Source organism: Zingiber officinale, chromosome 7A (genome assembly GCF_018446385.1).
Source record: "Zingiber officinale cultivar Zhangliang chromosome 7A, Zo_v1.1, whole genome shotgun sequence".
NCBI lineage: Eukaryota > Viridiplantae > Streptophyta > Magnoliopsida > Zingiberales > Zingiberaceae > Zingiber > Zingiber officinale.
Genome location: NC_055998.1, coordinates 101,537,776 through 101,560,057, shown reverse-complemented (window position 1 = coordinate 101,560,057; position 22,282 = coordinate 101,537,776). Strand labels below are relative to the sequence as shown.

General features: G+C 35.9%; 1 protein-coding gene across 9 annotated transcripts; it reads left to right on the top strand.

Moving 5' to 3' along the window:
* Window positions 1-1,945: 1,945 nt before the first annotated feature.
* Window positions 1,946-17,210, top strand: LOC122001916 (pre-mRNA-processing factor 39-like). Of its 9 annotated transcripts, XM_042556909.1 has the most exons (16): window positions 1,947-2,382; window positions 2,504-2,605; window positions 3,918-4,357; window positions 4,538-4,644; window positions 6,409-6,638; window positions 6,873-7,040; window positions 7,447-7,505; window positions 7,602-7,807; window positions 8,296-8,439; window positions 9,167-9,319; window positions 9,404-9,520; window positions 11,015-11,095; window positions 11,178-11,327; window positions 14,953-15,243; window positions 15,441-15,578; window positions 16,739-17,210. In XM_042556909.1, exons 2-16 carry the CDS (start codon window positions 2,589-2,591, stop codon window positions 16,838-16,840), a joined length of 2,403 nt encoding a protein of 800 aa, XP_042412843.1. In that variant the 5' UTR covers window positions 1,947-2,382; window positions 2,504-2,588; the 3' UTR covers window positions 16,841-17,210. The 9 variants fall into 9 exon arrangements, with proteins under 9 accessions (XP_042412841.1, XP_042412843.1, XP_042412838.1 ...); XM_042556907.1 differs by having other exon boundaries at window positions 1,946-2,382; window positions 7,447-7,807; window positions 16,766-17,210; XM_042556904.1 differs by lacking the exon at window positions 2,504-2,605 and adding an exon at window positions 2,606-2,819 and having other exon boundaries at window positions 7,447-7,807.
* The last annotated feature ends 5,072 nt before the right edge of the window (window positions 17,211-22,282 follow it).

The following is a 22,282-nucleotide window of genomic DNA, read 5'->3' as shown; positions in this document are numbered from 1 at the left end:
GTTCGGATTTCACCTCCGGAAATTCTAGGTTGAACCAACTCCTACTGTTCCCTCATCGGGGAACACACCCTCACCTATTCCACTCAAGAGAGTTTATCTGTTGCCAGCTCGGTCCTCCAGACTAACTAGACTTTTTACCTAGGGTTACCACCGCCTAAGACCTAGGGTTACCACTCCCTAGGGTTTTCCTCAGCCTAAGGTTACTGCCCCTAGGACCTAGGGTTACCACCTTCTAGGGTTTTCCTTAACCTAGGGTTACCACCCCCTAGGACCTAAGGTTACCGCCCCTTAGGGTTACCACCACTTAGGGTTACCATCCCCTACGACTTAAGGTTACTACCCCCTAAGGTTTTTCACCTGCCTAACTGTAGCTAGGACTTTTGCTTAAAATAATTTAGGACTTTCCTGCAAACTCAATAAACCTTGTTAGATAATAATACAAGTTAACTTTATACCCTTTGACATAAATCAAAACACAGGTTCGATCGTCGGATGCTTCTCACACCAACAATATGTTGGAATTTAACATATCAATTGTTATAAGATTTATTTTATTATAGAGAATTATATGTTCATTTTTTACACAAAATATTAATAATGCTAATATATATTTATTTTCATAATAATGAAATATTTATAAAATTTTAAAAGTATTTAATGATGTAACCAAATAACTTTTTGATTTTTATTATCCTACTTCTCATTTAGTTTAGAAACTTTTTTAATATGGTATTAGCTTTAAATGAAAATAATACCAATGAATCTAATACTTCTTGTGTATTAGAAAATGAAAACAAAATGGAAAAAATATTCTTTTTTTATATTCTTGAAATTTATTTAGTTGCATTTAACCCTAGATATAAATTAGAAGTTTTACAAGAAATGTTAGATTTATATTACGATACTTTAATTCCATTTAGAGATTCTTCTTCTCTTGTTCATAATAATATTGTATATAACATTACAAATAAGTTATAATATTTATAAAGAATATAATATAAAATATGAAATATAATCTAGTATTTCTTAAACACAAAATACGTAATTTAAAATTTACAAAAGAACAACTTGTATTAAAAGAATGGGCGAAACTTCCACGAGAATTCTTAAATTTCACACAGAAACTTGAGAATTATTTTATAACTGCTTTTGATTTTAATGAAGTAAATAGCAAAATATATTTCGATGTCCTAAAATGATGGTCACGGAAGGCTCAAAGCTTTTCTACCCTCTCCATGATTGTTAAAGAAATTTTAACTTGTCGAGTGCCAACAATTGCTGTGAAACATACATTCAGTGCCGCTGGTAATATATTGAATGAACAATGATAGACTTTGTCTCTTAACTTGCTGGAAGCCTAAACATTACTAGATGATTGAACCAGAGCCAAAAAAAAAAAAATCTAAGAAATGCAACTTTCATATATGAAGTCGAAGAATTTGATATTGAAGGAACAAATATTATGAAAACAGAAAATAGAAATAAATAACAGTGTCACTTCATAAGATAAAAGTGTAAAAAAGAAAGAGAACTACGCGAGTTTTGATTCTCATATATATTTATATATATATATATATATTGTTTTTTTTAATGAAAAAAAAGTCACCATAATTCCCTTTGTTAGATAGAGCAAAAATAGAAAAATCTGTGAGTTTATAACTTTTATTGAAATATTTGATAAAATCATGCCATTATCCATATCTGTTAGAGTTATTTTTTTTTTTGGGGGGGGGGGGGGGGGGGGGGTAATCATGGGGTTCAGCGTAATCATAGAGTTATTATTTTCTCTTTCAAATGAAGTGGTAGATTAGAGAATTAGTTGGGGAGAACTAAAGTTTTTTGTGGATGTGTTTTAAATTTGAACCGCTCAAATTGAGTTAGGATTTTAAGTAACGTTTTAGAGAACCGGTTTGGACCGCTGCCATGCGGTTCGATGAGATAGGGTTCGCGTTGGTAGCAGAAACCCTCCCTTTCATCTATAACCCGATTCTTCTCTCTCTCCTTCACGTTTCCTCCCTTCACTCTCGCGGTTTCGCCACCGATCGCCAGTCGTCGACTGCAGTTTCCGTCGGTTGACGAAGCACCTTGCGCACTCTTTCGCTTTGGGCCCTGCAGTCTCTTCGTCGCTTCGCAGAAGCTCCGGTCGTCGACGCCCTTGCAGCAGCGTCGACCGCCCGCCGTGCGCCGTAGTCTCAATCCTGTCCTCCGCCCGCAGCCCACCGCTCACCGCCCGCCTCCCGCCATCGTCTACGAAGTTCGAAGTAGCCTCCGGATACACTGCAATCCTCTCTCCCTCGAACCGTTTTATTCATTGTCAGTCTCCGTTCACTTTGAACGGTAACAGCAACAGTCTTTCGTCTTCTTTCCCCGTTCGTGCGCACAGTAAGCCTCTTTGTCTTCTTCTCTCCTGCCACAGCGTTGTTGATAGTGCAACTTTTGGTGTGTTTTTTGGTCCTTTGTATTGGTAAGATTGATGTTTATTGCTGTTTTTCATATAAAGAAGTTTGGGTGAACGTGAATCATCTGTGTCAGCAAGGAGGCGCTCTTCTTCCACATATATTAGTATATTTGGCTTTGATCGGTGAATTATGACGCTTGTTTGTAGGTACTTCTCCCTTCTTTTTAGCCGGTGAATTATAAGAAGAGGTCGCTAAAATAATGAAGTGTTGGCTGTAGCTTTATTCAACTGATAACCTATCGTTATATGCTGGTTTTAGTGGATGTGGTGGTCCTTTTATTCCATGTAATGGAAGAGGGCTAGAGGGAGGGCGGTAAACGAGCCGAGCCGAGTTTTGGGGTGTTCAAGCTTGTTTAATAAGGTAATAGAGCCGAGCCAAGCTTAAAATGAACCAAGCTTTTACAATGATTGTTCAAGCTTGACTTGGTTTTTTTTATGAGCTTGAGCTTGTTTGAAGCTTGGCTTGAGCTTGGTTCGTTTAGATGTTATTGATCTCTAAATTCAATCTTGGCTTGAGCTTGGTTCATTTAGATATTATTGAGCTTTCAATTCAAGGTTGTTTGATTGTTTGAAACTTTTAGTTGTTTAATTGGTTATTGAGCTTGATAATTTAAACACATTTGTTTATTTTATTTTATTTTATTGTTTATTTAGTATATTGAAAAGAGTTTTATTAATGAATATGGTTCAGGAACATTGCTCACGAACGTTGTTCACGAACGTTGTTCACGAACGTTGTTCACGAACGTTGTTCACGAACGTTGTTCACGAACGTTTAATAAGCTGAACACATATATGTTCAAGCTTGTTTGTTTAGTTTAACGAGCTGTTCAAGCTTGTTTGTTTAATTAATCCTTTGTATATTGAACGAATATAAATAAGCTCTTATCAAGCTGAGCACCAAGCTTGTTCATAAACGTTTTGTTCATTTACAGCCATAGGGAGGTGTAGTGCGTTGGGGATAAACTTGTAGGGTTAGATGTTTTGGTTGAAAAGAAAAAGAGAGGAAACATAGTGGATCTGAGTGTTGAGAGCTTAAATGGGTGGTGGTTGGCTCGAGTGAGGTCAAAGTTGAAATTAGCTAATTCTTACGGGAATCCAAATTACCTTTCTGAGTCTCTACTTTGCTCTTGTTGTCCTGTTGACTACTGCATTATCTTGTTAAGTGTAATTCATGCAGATTATTTATGCTAAACTTGTATAATTAGAGCTTGCATGTAATACACTGTCATCCACCATATCCCTTTAGCTTTATGCCCAAAACACCTCTTTCTGTAGCAGACCAGTTAGTTTGTTCCTTGATATAAAAAGATCTGCATTGTCTTATCTGTTGGTGTGATAAATATTGTCAACTGACTATGTCTGTACTTTATAATGGAATCAAACCAAGATCTTTCATGCATGTGAGTTTGCTTATTATTTTTCTTCCTGCAATTAAATATATAAGCTGCAATTGCAGGATGGAAAACAGTCAACCTTTACTTAATCAGGCACCTGCTACTATGGATACTTCAACTCATGTTCCAGCTGAACACATTCTAACAAATTCAGATAGTGTGCTTGGTGTCGAAAACTCTGGTCCTGTTTCTGAAGTTCATGCATTGACGAATTCTTCTATTACTGATGGTGGTAACTCCTACGAAAACAATCCAAGTTTGATGCCAGAAGATGTTCCAGTTGGTCTGTTAAATGAAGCCAAAGTTGACTCTACAACTGATGCACTCACTGAAAGCACTTTCAGCAATGAAAACAAGACAGATGCTTCAATGCATACTGTTGGTTGTGGTTCAGTTAATGTAAGCATCAATGAAATGGTAAATTATCAAACTGTTGGAGCAGTTGAGAATGGAGTTATGTCGGGTGACACTGGTGGAGGTGCCATTGAGCTGTATGGAGATGGTACTTAGCCTTTCTACCCTTGTGTTGATGAGAAATGCTACCCTTGTGTTGATGAGAAAATGTTCATTTTCTTTGATCTATTATACTAAAAATTTCTTTTTTTTTTGGGTTTCATATTTTAGACTTCCCTTATTTTAAGATCTACTATCTTGATGTGTTTTTTTTTTCTAAATTCTACAGTGGTGTATTCGGCTGAGGAAGAAAGGTTATGGGATTTGGTTCAAGTGAATTGTTTAGATTTCAATGCATGGACATTACTTATTGAGGAAACAGAGAAAGTTGCTGAGGTATTTCTGCTATGCAACTTATCATCTTTGGATGCTAAGCATACAATGTTTTTTTTAAATGAATTTGATCCAAGTAATTTTGAATGTTTGTGACTTGGTAGCTTCATGATGGTAACTGTTCTTGATGTTTGATTTGAACCATAGATAAGGAAGATTTCTGTGTAATTCATTTTTGTATTAACTACAATATTATATTTTTTTTTCTGATGCTACAATCTGGGAACAAAATGCAGGATTGTGATGGTTTCATATGTAAATTTTCAAAGTCTGTATGGAATAAATGCATATCTTGTTTTTGTTTCTCACTTAATGAAGATTTTCATCTTGTGCTGAAGCTTATATTTTTATGACAGAGCATGTGATTTTTCCAAAGGAAAAAAGAGCTTCTCTTAGTCAGATTTATTGTCACATTAAAAAACGTTATACCATTAGCTAGTTTATATGGGCAGGATTAGGAATGTGCGACTAGAAGAGTGCACTAAGGTTCAAAAAGCATATGGTTGACTGATAGTGTATATGAGGTATGCTAGTGCATATGTGGTGAAGATTAAAAATATCATATAATTTTTATGTTGATAAAATGACTAACATAATGCAATGTAGGATATTTATCAACACATACAATTCATACTTCCACATAGAAGATAATATATGTGAATTGTACAATGTAAAACACATGAAATTTAATACTCATTATTTAGTCAACAATTTGAAATAAATCATATACATAAGTAAAAAATACATATGGTAAATATGTAAAGTGTTTTTCACTTTCTAAATAAATGTTAAGCTAATTTGTACTACTTAGAAGCTACCAAATATAATTACTTATGGTTTTCTTTGATTGGAACTATATGTTCAGTATCATGCTGATGTTTTGGTGTATGGTGTTGGTGGTCAATTGAAGGTGGAAGTAGGAAAAAGATGAAAACTAAAAAAATAAGACAACTATATAATTAAGTTCAATATTTGCTTTTCATTTGGAATATTATGATTTTGACATTATCTTGTATGGAGACAAATTAAAAAAAAAAAATAACAATATTATCTCAATTTTAACTTGTCAAGGGGCGTTGAGTGTTGATATGAAGCAATACTTATTGACATGATTGACACAACGACATAAAATTGTTGAGTTGTATCGAGTTTTGGTAATTTATCAGAATCATAAGTTTAGACCGTTTTGTTCGGTATGGTATGAGATTTCAAACTATGCTTTTAAGTCAATTGGAGTTATTCTAAATTGGTTCAAATGAACCAAATATGGGGTTTTAATGTATAAACTAGCTCCGTATGTGCTTCAAGCATGAACTTGTGCTAAAAAGAAGAAATAAATCAAGCACACAATAATCATATGAATCCTTGTTGTTGAAAAATATTACTCTTTTGTTCTTGTCCAATAGATGAAGGGGAGCCTTGACGCAACAGTAAAGTTTCTGCCATATGATCTAGAGGTCACGGGTTCGAGTCTCGGATGCAACCTCTTAGGTAAGACTTGCATACAATAGACCTTCCCCGAGACCCCGCATTGGTAGGAGCTTTCTGCACCGGGCTACCCCTTTTATTCTTGTCCAATAGATTTTCAGTTTATGGATTTGTCTTTATTTGCACCAATCAGTACCATGCATTTTAGGAGTGGGCAACTGAGTTTCAAGCTTTTGTAGTTCTATTTAGTTGGATTTACTTGTATTTTCTGATTTTTCATTCAAGTTCATTCTATTTTATCAGTTCAATTGATGCCAATCTTAAACAAATTATCTGCAGAATGACGTTGTCAAAATTCGGAAAGTTTATGATGCATTCTTAGCTGAGTTTCCCCTATGTTATGGATACTGGAAGAAATATGCTGATCATGAGGGGCGTTTGGACAGTGTCAACAAAGTTGTGGAGGTCTATGAACGAGCTGTTTTAGCAGTCACCTACTCTGTTGAAATTTGGCTGCATTATTGTGCTTTTGCAATTTCGACATATGAAGATCCTGATATTATCCGAAGGTATTTAATATTTATATATTCGTTTGTCATTGAAACTAGTATAATTTCATGAATATAGCGAGATTTAGCTTTCGTTATTTTTCCTAATTATTTGTGCCTCAATGTGATACCGATTTCCCTTTTGATTAGACTATAATTTATTTATTTATTTTTTGGTATGAACTTATTAGTTTTTGACTTTTACTTTTGATTATATATTTATTTATTAGACTATAATTTATGCTTATCTTTCAGGCTGTTTGAACGTGGACTGGCATATGTTGGCACAGATTATCTGTCATACCAGTTGTGGGATGAGTACATTAGATATGAGGAGTCTCATCAAGCATGGAGTAATCTAGCCATGATTTATACCAGAATTTTGGAGAATCCAATTCAGCAACTAGATCGCTATTTTAACTGGTAATTAAACTATTATTATGTGATTTACCATTCCATTTGTATGCTGATATGCCCATTTTGTAGCTGCGATTGTTTTTTTATTCACCCTCTAATGCATCACTCATTCCTGTGATATCATCTATTTTTTTTTTTTTTACGAAAATCTGTACTAATCCTAATCAGTATATTACATGCATGATTGTTACAGATATGATCTTTGATGATATAATTTCTTCAACGCTTAATTTTTGTTGAGTTTTATGAAGAGAGATGGCTCTGATGCTCTGGTCTTTGTGTTTTTTTCTTGCTTTTTTGGTAGAGTTTTTGGAGAATATTCTCTCAATTTTGTATTCTAATTGCTGTGATTATATAGCCCCTAGTTTTTTTTTTTGTCCTTGTGTTATTAACCTTAAAACATAATCTACAGCTTCAAAGAGTTGGCAACTGCTCACCCTCTGTCTGAAATACGCATGGCTGAGGAAGCTGGTATGGTGATTTCTACTTTGGAGACTGGCTTGGAATCTCTTCATGGTGAAGTTCATGATGGTGTAGTAGAACAATCTTCTATACCTGTAAGTGCAGGTTTAACAGAAGCTGAGGAGTTGAAGAAGTATATTGATATTAGGGAAGAGATCTATAAGAAAGCTAAAGAGTTCGATTCTAAGATCATTGGTTTTGAAACAGCTGTCAGAAGGCCATACTTCCATGTCAGATCTCTCGATGATATAGAGCTTGAAAACTGGCACAATTATCTCGACTTTATCGAAAGAGGAGATGATTTCAACAAGGTACATAGTCTATATTGTTTCTTGTAGTTGTTGCTAGATGTTTTTGATGTTTTAACAATTCCAGTTGGAATGATTTTGAACTTACAGCTCAGTCATATTGGCTGAGTATGCTTTAATGGCTAGTATGTTCTGTGAAGCTACCTTATAAAATGGGGTATTGAACTGAGGATAAAGCGTGGGCATAATGTTTGGTTTCTATGAGGCTAAGTACTTCAAACTCTTATTTGTTAGTTGATGTTCTGGGTTCATTAGGTGTTGATCAAATATCCGTTTTTAAAATTCAAATCTCATACATGCAGGTGTTTGCTTATTGCTTATCCCTTAACCATCTATCTGTCAGGCAAGGTTGGTCCCTCCTTACATATGAGGGGCCTCCCTGATCAGCTAATGGAGTATTTCTGTCACTTCTCTTTGTGTTTAGATTGTGCTTTTCTCCTATATCTATTTAAGGTTCACCTTTCTTGTATCTAATTCATGTAATATTGCAGGTTGTTAAGTTGTATGAAAGATGTTTAATCGCTTGTGCGAATTATCCGGAGTTCTGGATCCGTTATGTTCTATGCATGGAAGCAAGTGGAAGCATGGAACTCGCCTATAATGCTCTTGCCAGAGCAACTCAAGTCTTTGTGAAGGTTTTTATTCTCTTTGTTACACATTCATTTTGATCTAGATTTATATCCTTCAGCTAATAATTTGTTCTACTTCAGTTTTTTTTTGAAGTGCACACTGCATTTCTAAACTAGGAAAGCGTTTTTGCTTTTTTTGGTGTTTGTGTGGTGCTCACATGTGTGTGTGGTACATAAGTTTCTTCTTCATGATTTGCCGTGCTTTTCTCATTCTGGACTGCTAAATCATTCTCCTTAAATTTATTTATATAGCCATCTTGGTAAATTAACCTGCTCCACATGAATGACTCACTTTTATAACCAGAATTGTTTGTTTTAAAACTGTAATTGAAGTTGTCTGATGATGTAATTTATGTGCACGAATTTTTGTGATTAGATTCTTCAAAGATAAACTGGAGATATGAAAATTCTTGTGAAACCATGACTTATAGTTTTCAAACAAAATATACAATTTACCTCCCTCCATATCTGTGGGGCCAACACTAGGGGGGCGTTAATGTAGCGGATCTAGATTTTTTTCAAACAAAATATACAAAACCAAATATGTGATACTTAAATGACATTACTGCTTGCTTAGATTTCCCAGAAAGGTTTTTGTGGTTCAATACTCTGACATAAACTGCACAGAGCAGGTGAACTGGATTGCCATCCATTCTTCTGCTCTATTCATATATTTAAAATTTTGTGGTATAAAATATAATGAATCTGTGATCTTACTAATTTCTTTTGACAGAAACAACCTGAGATTCACCTCTTTGCTGCTAGATTCAAGGAATTATGTGCAGATGTTGATGGAGCTCGCACAACATACCAGTTTCTTTATTCAAAAGTTTCTCCTGGTTTGTTGGAGGCTATCGTGAAATATGCAAATATGGAATATCGATTGGTACTTGAAAGTTTATCTGAAGCATGATATTTTAATTATACCTTTGCAATTGCTGTAAAGTTCCAATTGGTTGTCTGTTTTCAGGGTGAGAAAGAAGCTGCTTTTTCTATTTATGAGAGTGCTATAAATGCTGAACGGGAGAAAGAGCATTCACAACTTCTGCAATGGTTGCTTATTCAATACACACGCTTTCTTTATTTGGTAAGGATTCATCTCACATTATCAATGTCTCGTGAAATTGAGTTGAGTGGAGAAGCAACTCTTAATTAGTTTATGGGACAGACTCATGTAAGAAGGATAAATACTTGATTCCAAATCTTTTCTTTGTGTTCCAGCAGTCATAATGTTGATTGTTATTAATGTACTACACTTATTAGTAAAGGCAATTGCATAATTTAAATAATTACTTGTCCATTTTTAAGTCAACAATAACAAACCATGATTGTCAATCTATTTGAGGTTGATTACATGAATCTTGTATTTCACCCGTTATTTTTCCCGAAGAGATACAAGATGGATAGATGCGGTTGTGATTTTTCTGAAGAATCGATGAAATATAGATGGATTGATACTGTTGTATCACAGAAGAGCCGAAACAGATGGATTGATGCGTTGTGATATAAATAAGATAAGAAGAAGAAAGCTGTAGGAAACATTGGAGAGGGAGAGGGGAGGAGAGAACGATGAAGAACCGATGAGGATTGAGGCGGCGAGAAGTGATGTTGATAGTAGAAATTAGGTTATGCATATGTGATTTGAGAAGGATAAGAAGTTGAAATTACTAATAAGTCTTAAAATTATTTTTGGTGTGAAAAGGAAAAAAAAGGATATTAACGTAACTTAATTTTGGGCTTCACCAAATCAATTGAGAGTTGGTTATTAAAGGTCTAGATTCTTAATTAAATAGTAAGATAACAAACCATGATTGCCCAATCTATTTGAGGTTGATTACCTGAATCTTGTCTCTCCATTCAACTTTATATCTATATTAGTATCAAACATGCCTAAGTCACTTCAAATTAGTTGCATTAGCTAAATTTTCTTTAGTTTTTCTACTTGCCCCTTCACTTTAATTGTTTTTTTACTAGGGGTTTTGCTTTTGTTGATTCCATGGTCCTTTATGAGCCACTTCAACCAATTTTAGTTATATTAGCTAATTTTTTCTTTGGTCTTTGTACATGCTTCTTCACTTATAATTGCTTTTATATTTACTAGGGGGTTTGCTTTCTTTGATTCAATGATCCTTTATGATTCACTTCAAACCAATATTAGTGATATTAGCTAAATTTTTTTTTGTTCTTTGTACTCGCCCCTTCACATATAATTGATTTTTTTTTTTTTTTGCTTCCATTGTTCCTTTTATCCTTTATGATCCATGCTTAGGTTATATCCAGTAAAATAATGATTCTGCACATTATGCTTGCTTGAGACTTGGAATGACTGGGTCAATCTTAGTATTGTGATATCCTAAAGTCTAGATTGCAATATGACAATCATATTGAACGTGTTCATGTGTGTGTATTCTTAGTTCATTCATCTTTAATATGTTGTCAATTAAACTTAGATGCTCTATATAAAACTTATTTTTATGGTTTAAGGTTACAACCTTTTCAATTCTAAGCATCTTAGAACTGTAGTTATCTAGTATTACTGAATACAATTCGTAAATACCACTAAGTCTTATCACTTCGGTAGGTTGTTGGTGATGCAGAAAAAGCAAGGGAACTTTTATCTAGACATCTTGAAAATTTGCAACTATCACGACCAATTCTTGAGGTTTGTTTATAGAGTTTGTTCTGCTCCAACTTTTTAATTTGTTACTTGATGTGTGAAGGAATTGTCCACTTTTAATTTCCAGGCAGTTATCCACTTAGAGTCAATGCAATCATCACCAAAGCGTGTTGATTACTTGGATTCATTGGTGGAGAAATTTATTTCTCCAAATCTTGGTAATGCTAACGTGGCTAGTGCCATTGACAGAGAAGAGATATCATGCATCTTTCTAGAGGTAATGATTATTCTTTTCATTTGGCTAACAAGTGGATGAGTACAACAGTTTCTATATAGTTTCATGATTATCTGCTTTACGGGTTATAATGAGTGAAACTTAATGCATTTGTATGATCTAACTAGCAACGCACCACCAAATAAGAATGTCATTATCTGTTTTATTAATGTTATATGAGTTAGAATGAGACGATTGGTTTGGATATAAAGCCTATATATCGGCCTAGGTTGAGGTAATATAGATTAATTTATAAATTGAATTTATTGAATCCTATATTCTTTGCTCCCATCTACTTTTTATTTTTATTGCCTGCCTTCTCTGCTTCATGTTTCTATGGCTCCTCTTTCACTACTCCCCTCTATCCATACCTGGTCTTGCTTTATCAATATTTTAGCACTTCCATGCATGGTTTAAAGTGTCGTGCCGAGACGGTCGAAACGGGCGAAACATCTCGTTTCGCCTAAAAACCGGCACCGGCACAACCCAAGTACCAAACCCGCAATAGTTGCAACGTGTTGTGCACGCGGAGGGGTCGCATAACCTTTCCATTGCCGCCGCGGAGGCGTCGCGCAACAGGCCGCTACAGAGGGGTCGTACAACCACCGCGGGAGCGCTAGAGTAGTCATGCGATCTCCGCGGCCATGGCTGAGGGGTTGTGCAACCTCGCGGCAGCGCCGAAGTTGCGCGAGCTCACGAGTAGTGTCGGATTTCGAATTTTTTTAATTAAACTTAGATTAATTATTTTAATGAACTCCTAGCTCTGGTGGATCTAATCTAAAGAGGCTTTATTAAACCCTAATAAAATTATCTAATTAATTTTATATTTCATTTATTTTAATTTAAAAATTATAATAATTTATTTATTTATCTATTTTCATATCTTTTCCTTTTTTAAAAGATTATTTTTTATATTATTTATTTTTAAAATATCTATGTTAAATATTTTATTTTTTAATTAATATATTTTATATTTAAAAAAATACCGAAACTAAATCGGCACGACATGATACAGTACCGAAACCGTATCGTTCCGGTCCAGGACCGAAATCTTAGCACAGATCAAAATTTTAAACCTTGCTTCCATGATAAACTCATGCTTTATAATTGCAATATTTAGTGCTAGAATTTCCATTGGCAGTCATTTTCAAAATATTGGGATCATAATTTTTGGGTAAATATGAGAGACATTTGTTCTGACTCACTTTTAATTATGTAACAAGCAATTCCTATAAGTTAACCACAATAACAAATTGTTTTGCCCAACAAGTGAAAAATTGTTTGCTTTGGAGTGATGACAAGGCGTGCATCTAGGTTTTTTGGTCTTTGCTTTCTTAACCACCTTTTCTGCCTATTGAGGTTGCATGACAGCATTCCCTCGCTGAGATTGCACCCCTAGATTTGCCCTCTGATATTTGATAATCTTCTGTTGCTGCTGTTTTGTTGTGAGTTTCACTATTGACACTGTCACAGAATGGTTCTTAGTACCCGCCTTGATGATTTAAAATGGGTTGGATACCATAGTTAATATGATTCAGGCTGCAAATCATACATAAATTTTTGATAACTTTACATAACTTTTTTTTTCTCGATACTTCATAAATCTAAGTACCTCTCTCATTGATAGATTGATTGATCGTGTCAGTCAAGAGGGGTGGATCGTAGGACAAATTTAACTGCAATTAGTAAATGAGAAATCTGCTAATCTACAAAGGTCCTTGAGAACAAATCAGAGTGTTCAAAATGATTTGTTTGTTTTTTTGTTTGCATCTAGCACACTAGAGCATGTATACGAAAAATAAATTATTAATTTTATGACAAAATCCATTGTAGAATAATCTCATACCTGCCATAGATTCACTATTCAATATCATGTTGACCTATGTGTTTGTTTATTAATGTTGTATCATTCCATTGCACACACAAGACAATTAACAATGTCAAACTTATGACACCGAGTCGGAGATGGATGGTAATGACTGATGATGTAGAAGTCTCTAGTGAGGTCAAAAATGTTAGCACACCTGTGAAATTGGTAGAACCGTGGTAAGCATTCAAGAAGCAAGATAATAAGGCAGCACTAGGAGCTATTTGCTTCTAACAAATAATATTTTCACTTTGTCAAAATATACCAAACCATTTCCAAGGAAGATTTTCCTGAAATGCATTTCCGATTGCACATAGACTTGCAAGTGCTCTGTTGTGGCTATACATAGCCTTAAAAGTCCTCCATGAAGAAATTAGTTTCAGACAGATGACACAAAATATATCCCGATATACAACTAAAGACATCAACCAAGCCACAAGATTCAGCTAAGAAAGGGAAAACATTCAGGAACATTAAAATAATGAAATTGTAGCTCAAAACTTATAATGACAAGAAAATGCAGTTGTATAAACATGTTGAATCATCACTGCATCACAGAGAAGAGTGGGCCACATATTTTGCTTTAAATATAAAATTTGGAACTAAAAAACATATGCTACAACCAATGGTCAAAGGCCAAAACACATACGGTAGAAATTAAAAGAGAAAACCTTAAAAGTCTTGAGGGGGAAAAAAGAGCCCAATTGCACATTCACTATTAGAATTACAAATGTAAGGATCTATTGGAGAAGATATATCATCAGAGAACTGCAAGAAAGCCAGAGAGACGAATTGCAAATAAAAAAAATGTGAATTTGTATGTGGGCTAAAGACATGATTGAGCACCATAAACAATCCAAAGAATCTTCATAAGTTGCTAGGATCTCAATGGATTATAATCGTCTTTGCTACCTAAATGAGTTATAGAAAGATAAAACAGAATATGCTTAGAACTAGATGTAAACAACAACAATATCATGTTAGGTCCAATTTAGTTTAGAAAAATTGTCGTGAGGGAAATGAGCACTTTTAGATATCGGCGGGGATACAAATTGAGGCATTCGTGCACAACATTGAGCTGCTCAAGATTTGTGATACTGGGTACAGATCCAACAGTGGGCCTTGACAGTTGGTTGAGGCTGACACTGAAGAAGGTGGAGTGGGGAATCAACCTGATACGGGGCAGGTGGTGTCATCATGGACTTTCGGTTTATGCGTGCATTGAGGGCCGATGTGGGAGTAAAATTGAGGGTTATAGTTTGCTCAGCAACTCTCTGTCTAGGTTGGTGAATTGGAAGGTTTGATTTAGAGAGGCACATCAAGCAAAACGTATGGAGAGAGATGCTCCTGAGAACTCCAGGAGAACAGGGATAGAGAGGGAGAGATGATTGGCAGCAGGAGAACAGGAGGGTGCAGCGAGGGGAGGTCAGGGAATGGGATGAAGACACAAGGGGGTGGGGGTATCATGGAATCTTATTTCAAAATATAGTTGTTAGATCACATCGATTTACAATTATAGGTTATTAATAACGTATTCTACCAATTCTGAGTATCATGGGTGATAAAGGACATACTTTCATTCCTCACTTTATGCTCCTTACTCTTTCACAAGAAATTTCCCTCCATTTGTTTTATATTTTATTGAAATTATATTGAGGTATGGCATTTTATTTTATTCTTGTCTTTTTTAATTTTCTGTTATGATGTAACTTTAATATTTTTGTTTTGGTTTCAATGCCTAATGTGGAACTTCTCTTTTAGTTTTTGGATCTCTTTGGAGATGCACAGTCAATCAAAAAAGCCTCCAATCGGCATGCTTTACTTTTTTTGCGTCAAAAGGGCTTGATGATTTCAAAAAAAAGGCACGCTGAAGATTTTCTTGCCTCAGACAATGCTAAGATGGTGAAGAACTTCCATGAACCAGGTCTGTCAATGTTGGGGGCCTATCCAAATGCTCAAAGTCAGTGGCCAGCTAGTTACGGACAAGCAACTCCTGCTTGGCCAACGGCCACCCAGCCACAGACCCAATGGAATCCTGGATATGCATCACATGTAAGTTACATACATGTACTACCTTTTTGTGAAATTAAGCATTTTCTTTGGTCCTGCACCTTTGAACAATATTAATGCTTTACATCACTCTTAAATTCTTGAGAAATAGCCAATTTTTTATTTGACTGATCAGGGTCCTTTTTTTCTTCATTACTATGATGATAATGCCATTTGGTTTTATCTCCTATCTACTTTAGTTTGTCTCACAAGGATTGAAATTCCAGCCTGGATATGCTGCATATGGAAGTTTTGCTAATTCTGGCCAGCCACAAGTTGCTACATCAGCTACCCCGAGCACTGCATACGGTGTTTATCCAGCAACATACCAAGTGGAGGTACTTGTTTTTAGAGAATAGCTGTTAGATTATTAATTTCCAAGCATTTCCATGCTTAAGATTGGTAGAAGTGTAACAGTTTTTATTTTTGGAGTTAGGTACTTGATTGTTTTTTTCTTATTTCGGGAAAGGTTAAGCATTTTCTATTAAAAAAGAGCATGCCAGTGTACGAAGCTTCTGTCAATGCGTGGTCCTAGGATAGAGTCGGACCATATTAAGTCTATTGCATGCAACTTTATCCTTTTTGCGACTCAAATCCGTGACCACAAGGTCACATGGTAACACCTTTACCATTGCACCAAGGCTGTTAAGCATTTTCTATTAAAAAAATAGATTTTATCATATGAAGAAGCCAAAAAGAAAATTGAAGTTTCCACAAAGCAAACTCACCAAGCTGCCTTCTCCTTTGCTGAGCATTATATATTCCTTTATTTCTCAATTTGCTTTCTGGCAAATGTTATAGGACCTAGGAGCAAATATTTTTTTTTTCTCTTTCAGAATTAAACGGTTTGGATTATGTATAATGTTTACATTCAAAACTTAAGCTTACCTTCAAAACTATTGTATGCTTTTTTATCTCAAAAAGTATCGTTAAGCCATAATTGTTTTTTCGACTCAAGTTTTTCTCATCAGATATGCAAGTTTTGGATCATTCTGTAAAAGAGCAAGTTGAATTCTTGCCATTCTTGTCTGATGAAAAGTCCAATAGGTCACTGCAAGGGAGGATGGTGCAATTTTATACACGAAATTGACAACATTTCCATCTTGACTATTTTGACTTGCATATAGTACTATAATAATTTATCATTTTTGCTTAACTTGATCTTCTAGCGTGTTTTAACTTTTGTTTGGTACTGCAGACTGATACTTTCCAGTATCTTCCAAGATTGCTTATTGTGACTTATTGTAGTTTCATTTGGATCATAGGATAGAAAAAATCTGATTAGTATTAGGGATCTTCGTTTAAATATTTAATTAAACTTATTGTAGTGAAGCTCCACTGCTTATCACCCATGCTTAGTTCTCATTATTTTTGATTCCTAAACAGTGGTGTTTAGATGGTGCTTTTGAAGATCTCTGTTGATTTGTTTGGGCAAAAAATTTCAGTTGGATTTAAGTTATTTCTAAGTGAAGTTTTAATCTAATTCTTGATTGTGAAGGCTTATCCTCAACCTGGTTATGGACAGCCATCAGCAGCAGCAGTAGCACCAGGATTTCCTCAACCAGTAGCAGCTCCACAGCCATATTATGGCAGCTATTGATGATATTGTATTTTATTTGAGGCTTCTATTTAGTCGGCAAGGCTAGGCCTATTTCTGCCTTCTGTTGCTGCCATGAAGCATTTGGAGCTTGATTGTTATGTGGAAATCACACTTGGTTTTAGGCAGGCCGGGTGGAAGCAGTAAGAATTAAGCACTCTGTTCCTTGTCGATCTTGCTGATTCTGTTTCAATCTTCTATGCTTCGTCCATCCTGGAAACTAATCTTCTTTGTGGCTGTAGAGTAGTCAGTTTCTTTTGTGGAACGACACTAAACCTGTAGATAGTAATTTTTGTTGAATGTTGACGAGCAGTCTACATTACAAACTCTCAATATTAATGGAGTATAATCTACCAAATTTAACTTTCTTTTCTGTTCCCTGTCCTTTTGCTTATCGTCCATGATTATAGTGAATGTTGTCCCTCGGATGGGTCTAGTGGTTAGCGCATGAGGTGTTGTCATAATGAGGTCTGGGGTTCGAATCTCGGTAAAATCGAGGTAAATATTTTTCTTATGTGCTAATTATTATTTCAAAGGCTAGTAGTTGTTCGTGATTTATCTCTTCCGTGTTGACCTTGGGACGGGTTGACGGGGGTGCTGGGGACGAGTGTATTCGTCTTTTTCCATAATGATTATAGTGAACGATGAGTATGTTTGATCTGTTTGTGGTTTTTATATTCGGAACATTGGTAATTCTAATTCGCTGGAATTTAAGTGGAAGTTATGCTCATCACAATAATTTGTGGAATTTACCAAAATGCGTGCTTGTTATCATTTCTATACAAGCAAAACTCGAGCTAGGTATTTTCCCCATTTATTTCGTAATTCTGAAGGCTTATACATGGTAAATATATCCAATGCTTAAACGATTTATACTAAGCTCAAATAATTTTAATCAAGTCTTTTTGTTACCTCGCCAAAAACAATTGAAAAACAAATTTAAATTGAAAATAAATATAAATTAATAAAAATTAATTCAAATATAATTAATAATAATTTTTATTTGAGCTAAATTTTAAAAAAAAACCAGCCAATTTTAAATCTATGCAGTGCATCATTCCAATCTGTATGACGCCACGATTAAGTCATTAATTTGAGTCGAAGTTAATTACGTGTTTCAAATTTAGCTTATTTACCACTATACTAAATAGATAATAGAATACATATACAATCTTAATTATTTAAGTTTATTTTAATAATTTCGATAATTTACCAAAAGGCACACATAAGGTTCAGAATTAATCAAAAAAACACGCAGGTTCGGAATTGACTAAAAGACACACTATATTTTAATAATTATCAAACCACACACTTATTAGTTTGATATTCCGAAACTACCCTTCCCGTCAACCTCTACCTCTATAGATGGTATTTTCCAAGACATTTTTCAAGCCATATTTTAAGATATTCAAATTTGAAAGTTGTTTTTGTCGTTCAGATGCATGTCATTTCATCATGTTTCTCACCCTCTCTCTCCATTGTATGACATTGATCTCCATCCAAACATCTTTTTGCTCTTATAAATATAACCCTATCACGAACCTCTTCCTGCTTACCATACCTCTTCTTATAGTTTAGCGGGATTGCAATAGAGTAAGTAGAAAGTGGAAATATTGTCGTAAGACGTTCAAGAGATGACTTTGAAGGACAACTAGGTTGAAGAACATCGGCGTTGAAGAAGAATTTTCAAACAAGGATGAATTTGGTAGAAGAAGACAGATAAAGATTTAATGATGTACATATCATATTTGCTACTATTTGTAAAATTGGTCTATAATGCCAAAAAAAATAGTGTCCACAAGTCATATTTATGTTGTCCATCGATATATGGGAAAGATTTATGAAACAATACTAACAATATGTTCTCCATTACTTAGGACTTTCTGGAGGTACTCCACTGTGATGCTAAATTTTAGCTAGATCGTGGTCTTGGTATGAGATCATATAAGCCCCTTTGTAGTCCTGACATTTTGATACCAAACCCACGTTGTTCGTTGATCAAAACCAAGGTTTGACATCATATTTACTTTCTCCTTGCTTAACCCTTCCTAGTGATTACGAGTTTGTAGAAATCCAAATAACCTAAGTCCATTAGTGGATTTTGGTCAAAATCTATTGATGAACCTATATAGATTTGATTACACTCATTTCAAGTCAGGTGAATTTTTGAGGCTTCAAAAAGTCCAACGGTGCCTTTTATTGGTTATTTAGAGCACTTTGGAGGTGCTCTAATGTTACGTTAAGCTTCATCTAGAACATGGACCTGATATGAGATCATATTAGGCCCATGTTGGGTCTGATATGAGATCATATTAGGCCCTTTGTAGTCCTGATTTCCTGATACCAGACCCATGTTGTTCGTTGATCAAAATCAATCTTTGACACCATATTTACTTTCTCCTCGCTTAACCCTTCCTAGCGGTTGCGAGGTTGCAGAAATCCAAATAGCCTAGGTCCATTAGTGAATTTAAGTCAAAATCCACTGATAGATCTAGACATGTCTAATTGCACCCATTTCAAGTCTGGTGGATTTATGAGATTTCAAGGAATCCAACGGTGCCCTCCATTATTTATTTAGGTCTCTCCAGAGGTGCTCCAATGTTATGATAAGTTTCAGCTAGAATGTGGACTTGATATGGGATTATATCAAACCCATGTTGACCCTAATATAAGATCATATCAAGTCCACATTAGGCTTGATATGAGATCATATCAGGCCCTTTATAGTCTTGATATCTCGATACTAGACCCATGTTGTCTATTGATCAAAACTAAGGTTTGACACCATATCTACCTTCTTCTCACTCAACCCTTCCTAGAAGTTGTGAGTTTATAGAAATCCAAATAGTCTAGGTCCATAAGTGAGTTTTGGTCAAAATCCACTCATCAATTATGAAAATCTAGTATGTATATCATATCTATCGTTGCTTGCTTTTTGAATTATAGCACCACTGATTCTGACATTGTACCTTTGCTAACTTAGTTTGTAATTTATTTTTCAAGGACAATTATATTGTTGAAGAAATTATCTCTAAGATATAGAATACGCTTGATCCAAATTAAGCCATTGGATAGGGAGCTAATGTAGTAGAAGTATCCAAGACTAATATTCCATCTTCTGTAATTTATTTTTCAAGGACGATTATATTGTTGAAGAAATTATCTCTAAGATATAGAATACGCTTGATCCAAATTAAGCCATGGGATAGGGAGCTAATGTAGTAGAAGTATCCAAGACTAATATTCCATCTTCTTTTGAGTATTACTGGTGTAGGTAACATCAATAGAAATACAAGCAGTTTGACCTTTCATCTAAATGAAAAAGAAAGTAACCTAGAAGATGAGGCTCTTAATCCTTGTACAATACTTGTTGAATACTTTGAGCCTACTTCGATTGAGGAGAAAGTGTTGGAGGATCTCGCTGTCGGCTAGAAGGGGGGTTGAATGGACGGCGCCCCCAATTACTCGCTTCCTACGTATTCGTTAGTGCGCAAGCAGAAATACAAATACTAATTATGAATACAAAAGCTAATGACAAAGAAAAGAACAAGCAAACCAATGCACGTTGATGTAACGTGGTTCGGAGATGATGCTCCTACTCCACAGCTGTCCGTAAGGTGGACGATCCCGATCCTTCGGTGGATTAACCCCCGGCAAACTCTGGCTACTCAAGCAACTCCTTGTGGGTGGAGAAACCTCACCACAACACCAACCAAGAACACTTGGACACAAGAGACCTTGAGCACTTTGGTGACTACTAATTAGGCTTTAACCAAGTCTAATTTCGTCAACTTGGCCGGCCATCCCAAGCTCCTTATAGAGCTTGGGGAAATCAGCCTTGCTGATTTGCCTGTTACCAGTCGACTGGTCCATGCACCAGTCGGCTGGTGTCAGCCCAATGACTCTCTAACGGCTCTCTATCAGTCGACTGGTCCCTGGTCCAGTCGACTGGTCCCAGTCGTTTCGGGCACAGAGTCTCTCTGTGCTCACCACCAGTCGACTGGTACAACCCTAAACCTAGGGTTCCCATCCTGAGTACATTTCTCTTAGCACTCGGACCCTCACGACTCATTTGACTTTCCTTTGTAGCTTTGACCTCTTGTCTTCAAGCCTACTTCCTTTGGCTCTCGTCCCTCGGATGCATTCAAACCCGCGGCTCGTCCCCAATACCATCCTTCGCGTATGCCTTGAAGTCGCCTCCCTCGGCCTTTGTCCTTGTTGCCTTGTCCACGGTCCCTCGGATGCTCCATCCTTCACCGGACCCGAAGCCGTCAACCTGAGTCTCATGTGTATCTTGCAGTCCTGCACAACTCAAGTACACATATCAAATACAAGGGTGAACCTAACTTAAACCCTTTGCCCAAACACCAAAACACATGGTCCCACGAACCATTGGGATTTCTCCAACAATCTCCCATTTTTTGGTGTTTGACAATACGTTTAAGTTAGGGAAAAACAAATAGCATATAAACATGCTAAAAACAATGGACTTACGATGCCAAGGCTACACACTTGGACTTACACCGCCGAATGGACTTACGTTGCCAATGCTACACACTTGGACTTATACCACCGAATGGACTTACGTTGCCAAGGCTACACACTTGGACTTACATCGCCGAATGGACTTACGTTGCCAAGGCTACACACTTGGACTTATACTGCCAAAACAATGCATCATGCATTTGAACCTATCCCAAGGCTCCCCCTACACCTAAGCTCCCCAATGAGCTATGATTTTCCCACATGGATTTTTAAGAACCTATCACAAGGCTCCCCCTATGCAAAGGCATTTAAGGTTTTCCCAACTAAACCTTACTTCTCCCCCTTTGCCTAACATCCAAAAAGTTCTCCAACAATATTCCAATTGTTGAAAACTTATCATCCAAACTGACCCTAAACTCATGTATTTATCTCCCATGGATCCCATACATCTAAACGAGTTGACACAGTTAAGAACAACACTGAAAAACAATATCAGGCTGGTATCAGTCGACTGCCCCTGAGTGCCAGTCGACTGCCCCATTCGACAGAACTTTACAAAAGCATTCTGTGGTCGAAATCTACTATTACCTGTCGACTGGTCTCGGCACCAGTCGACTGCCCTCATAAAAATAAGCTTACAGAGACATTCTGTGCTCAAAAATACTGTTACCAGTCGACTGGTATCTGTACCAGTCGACTGGTACCCTATTTCTGAAAAAATCAACCTTTTCAGGTCAACTTCAGAAATACACCAGAAATTACCTAGACCTCCAAAAATCCCCAAATTTTGTGGAGAGGTCTATTGTACCCTTGTCTACTTGGGAAAAATACATTACAAAATGTATCTATCACCAATCCCAAAATTGACACAAAATTTAAAACTAGCTACATGGTTCAATTGAACCTTGACCTAAAGTCCTAGTTTTGGCTTCCTCTCGATGTATTTGCCCATACCAACCC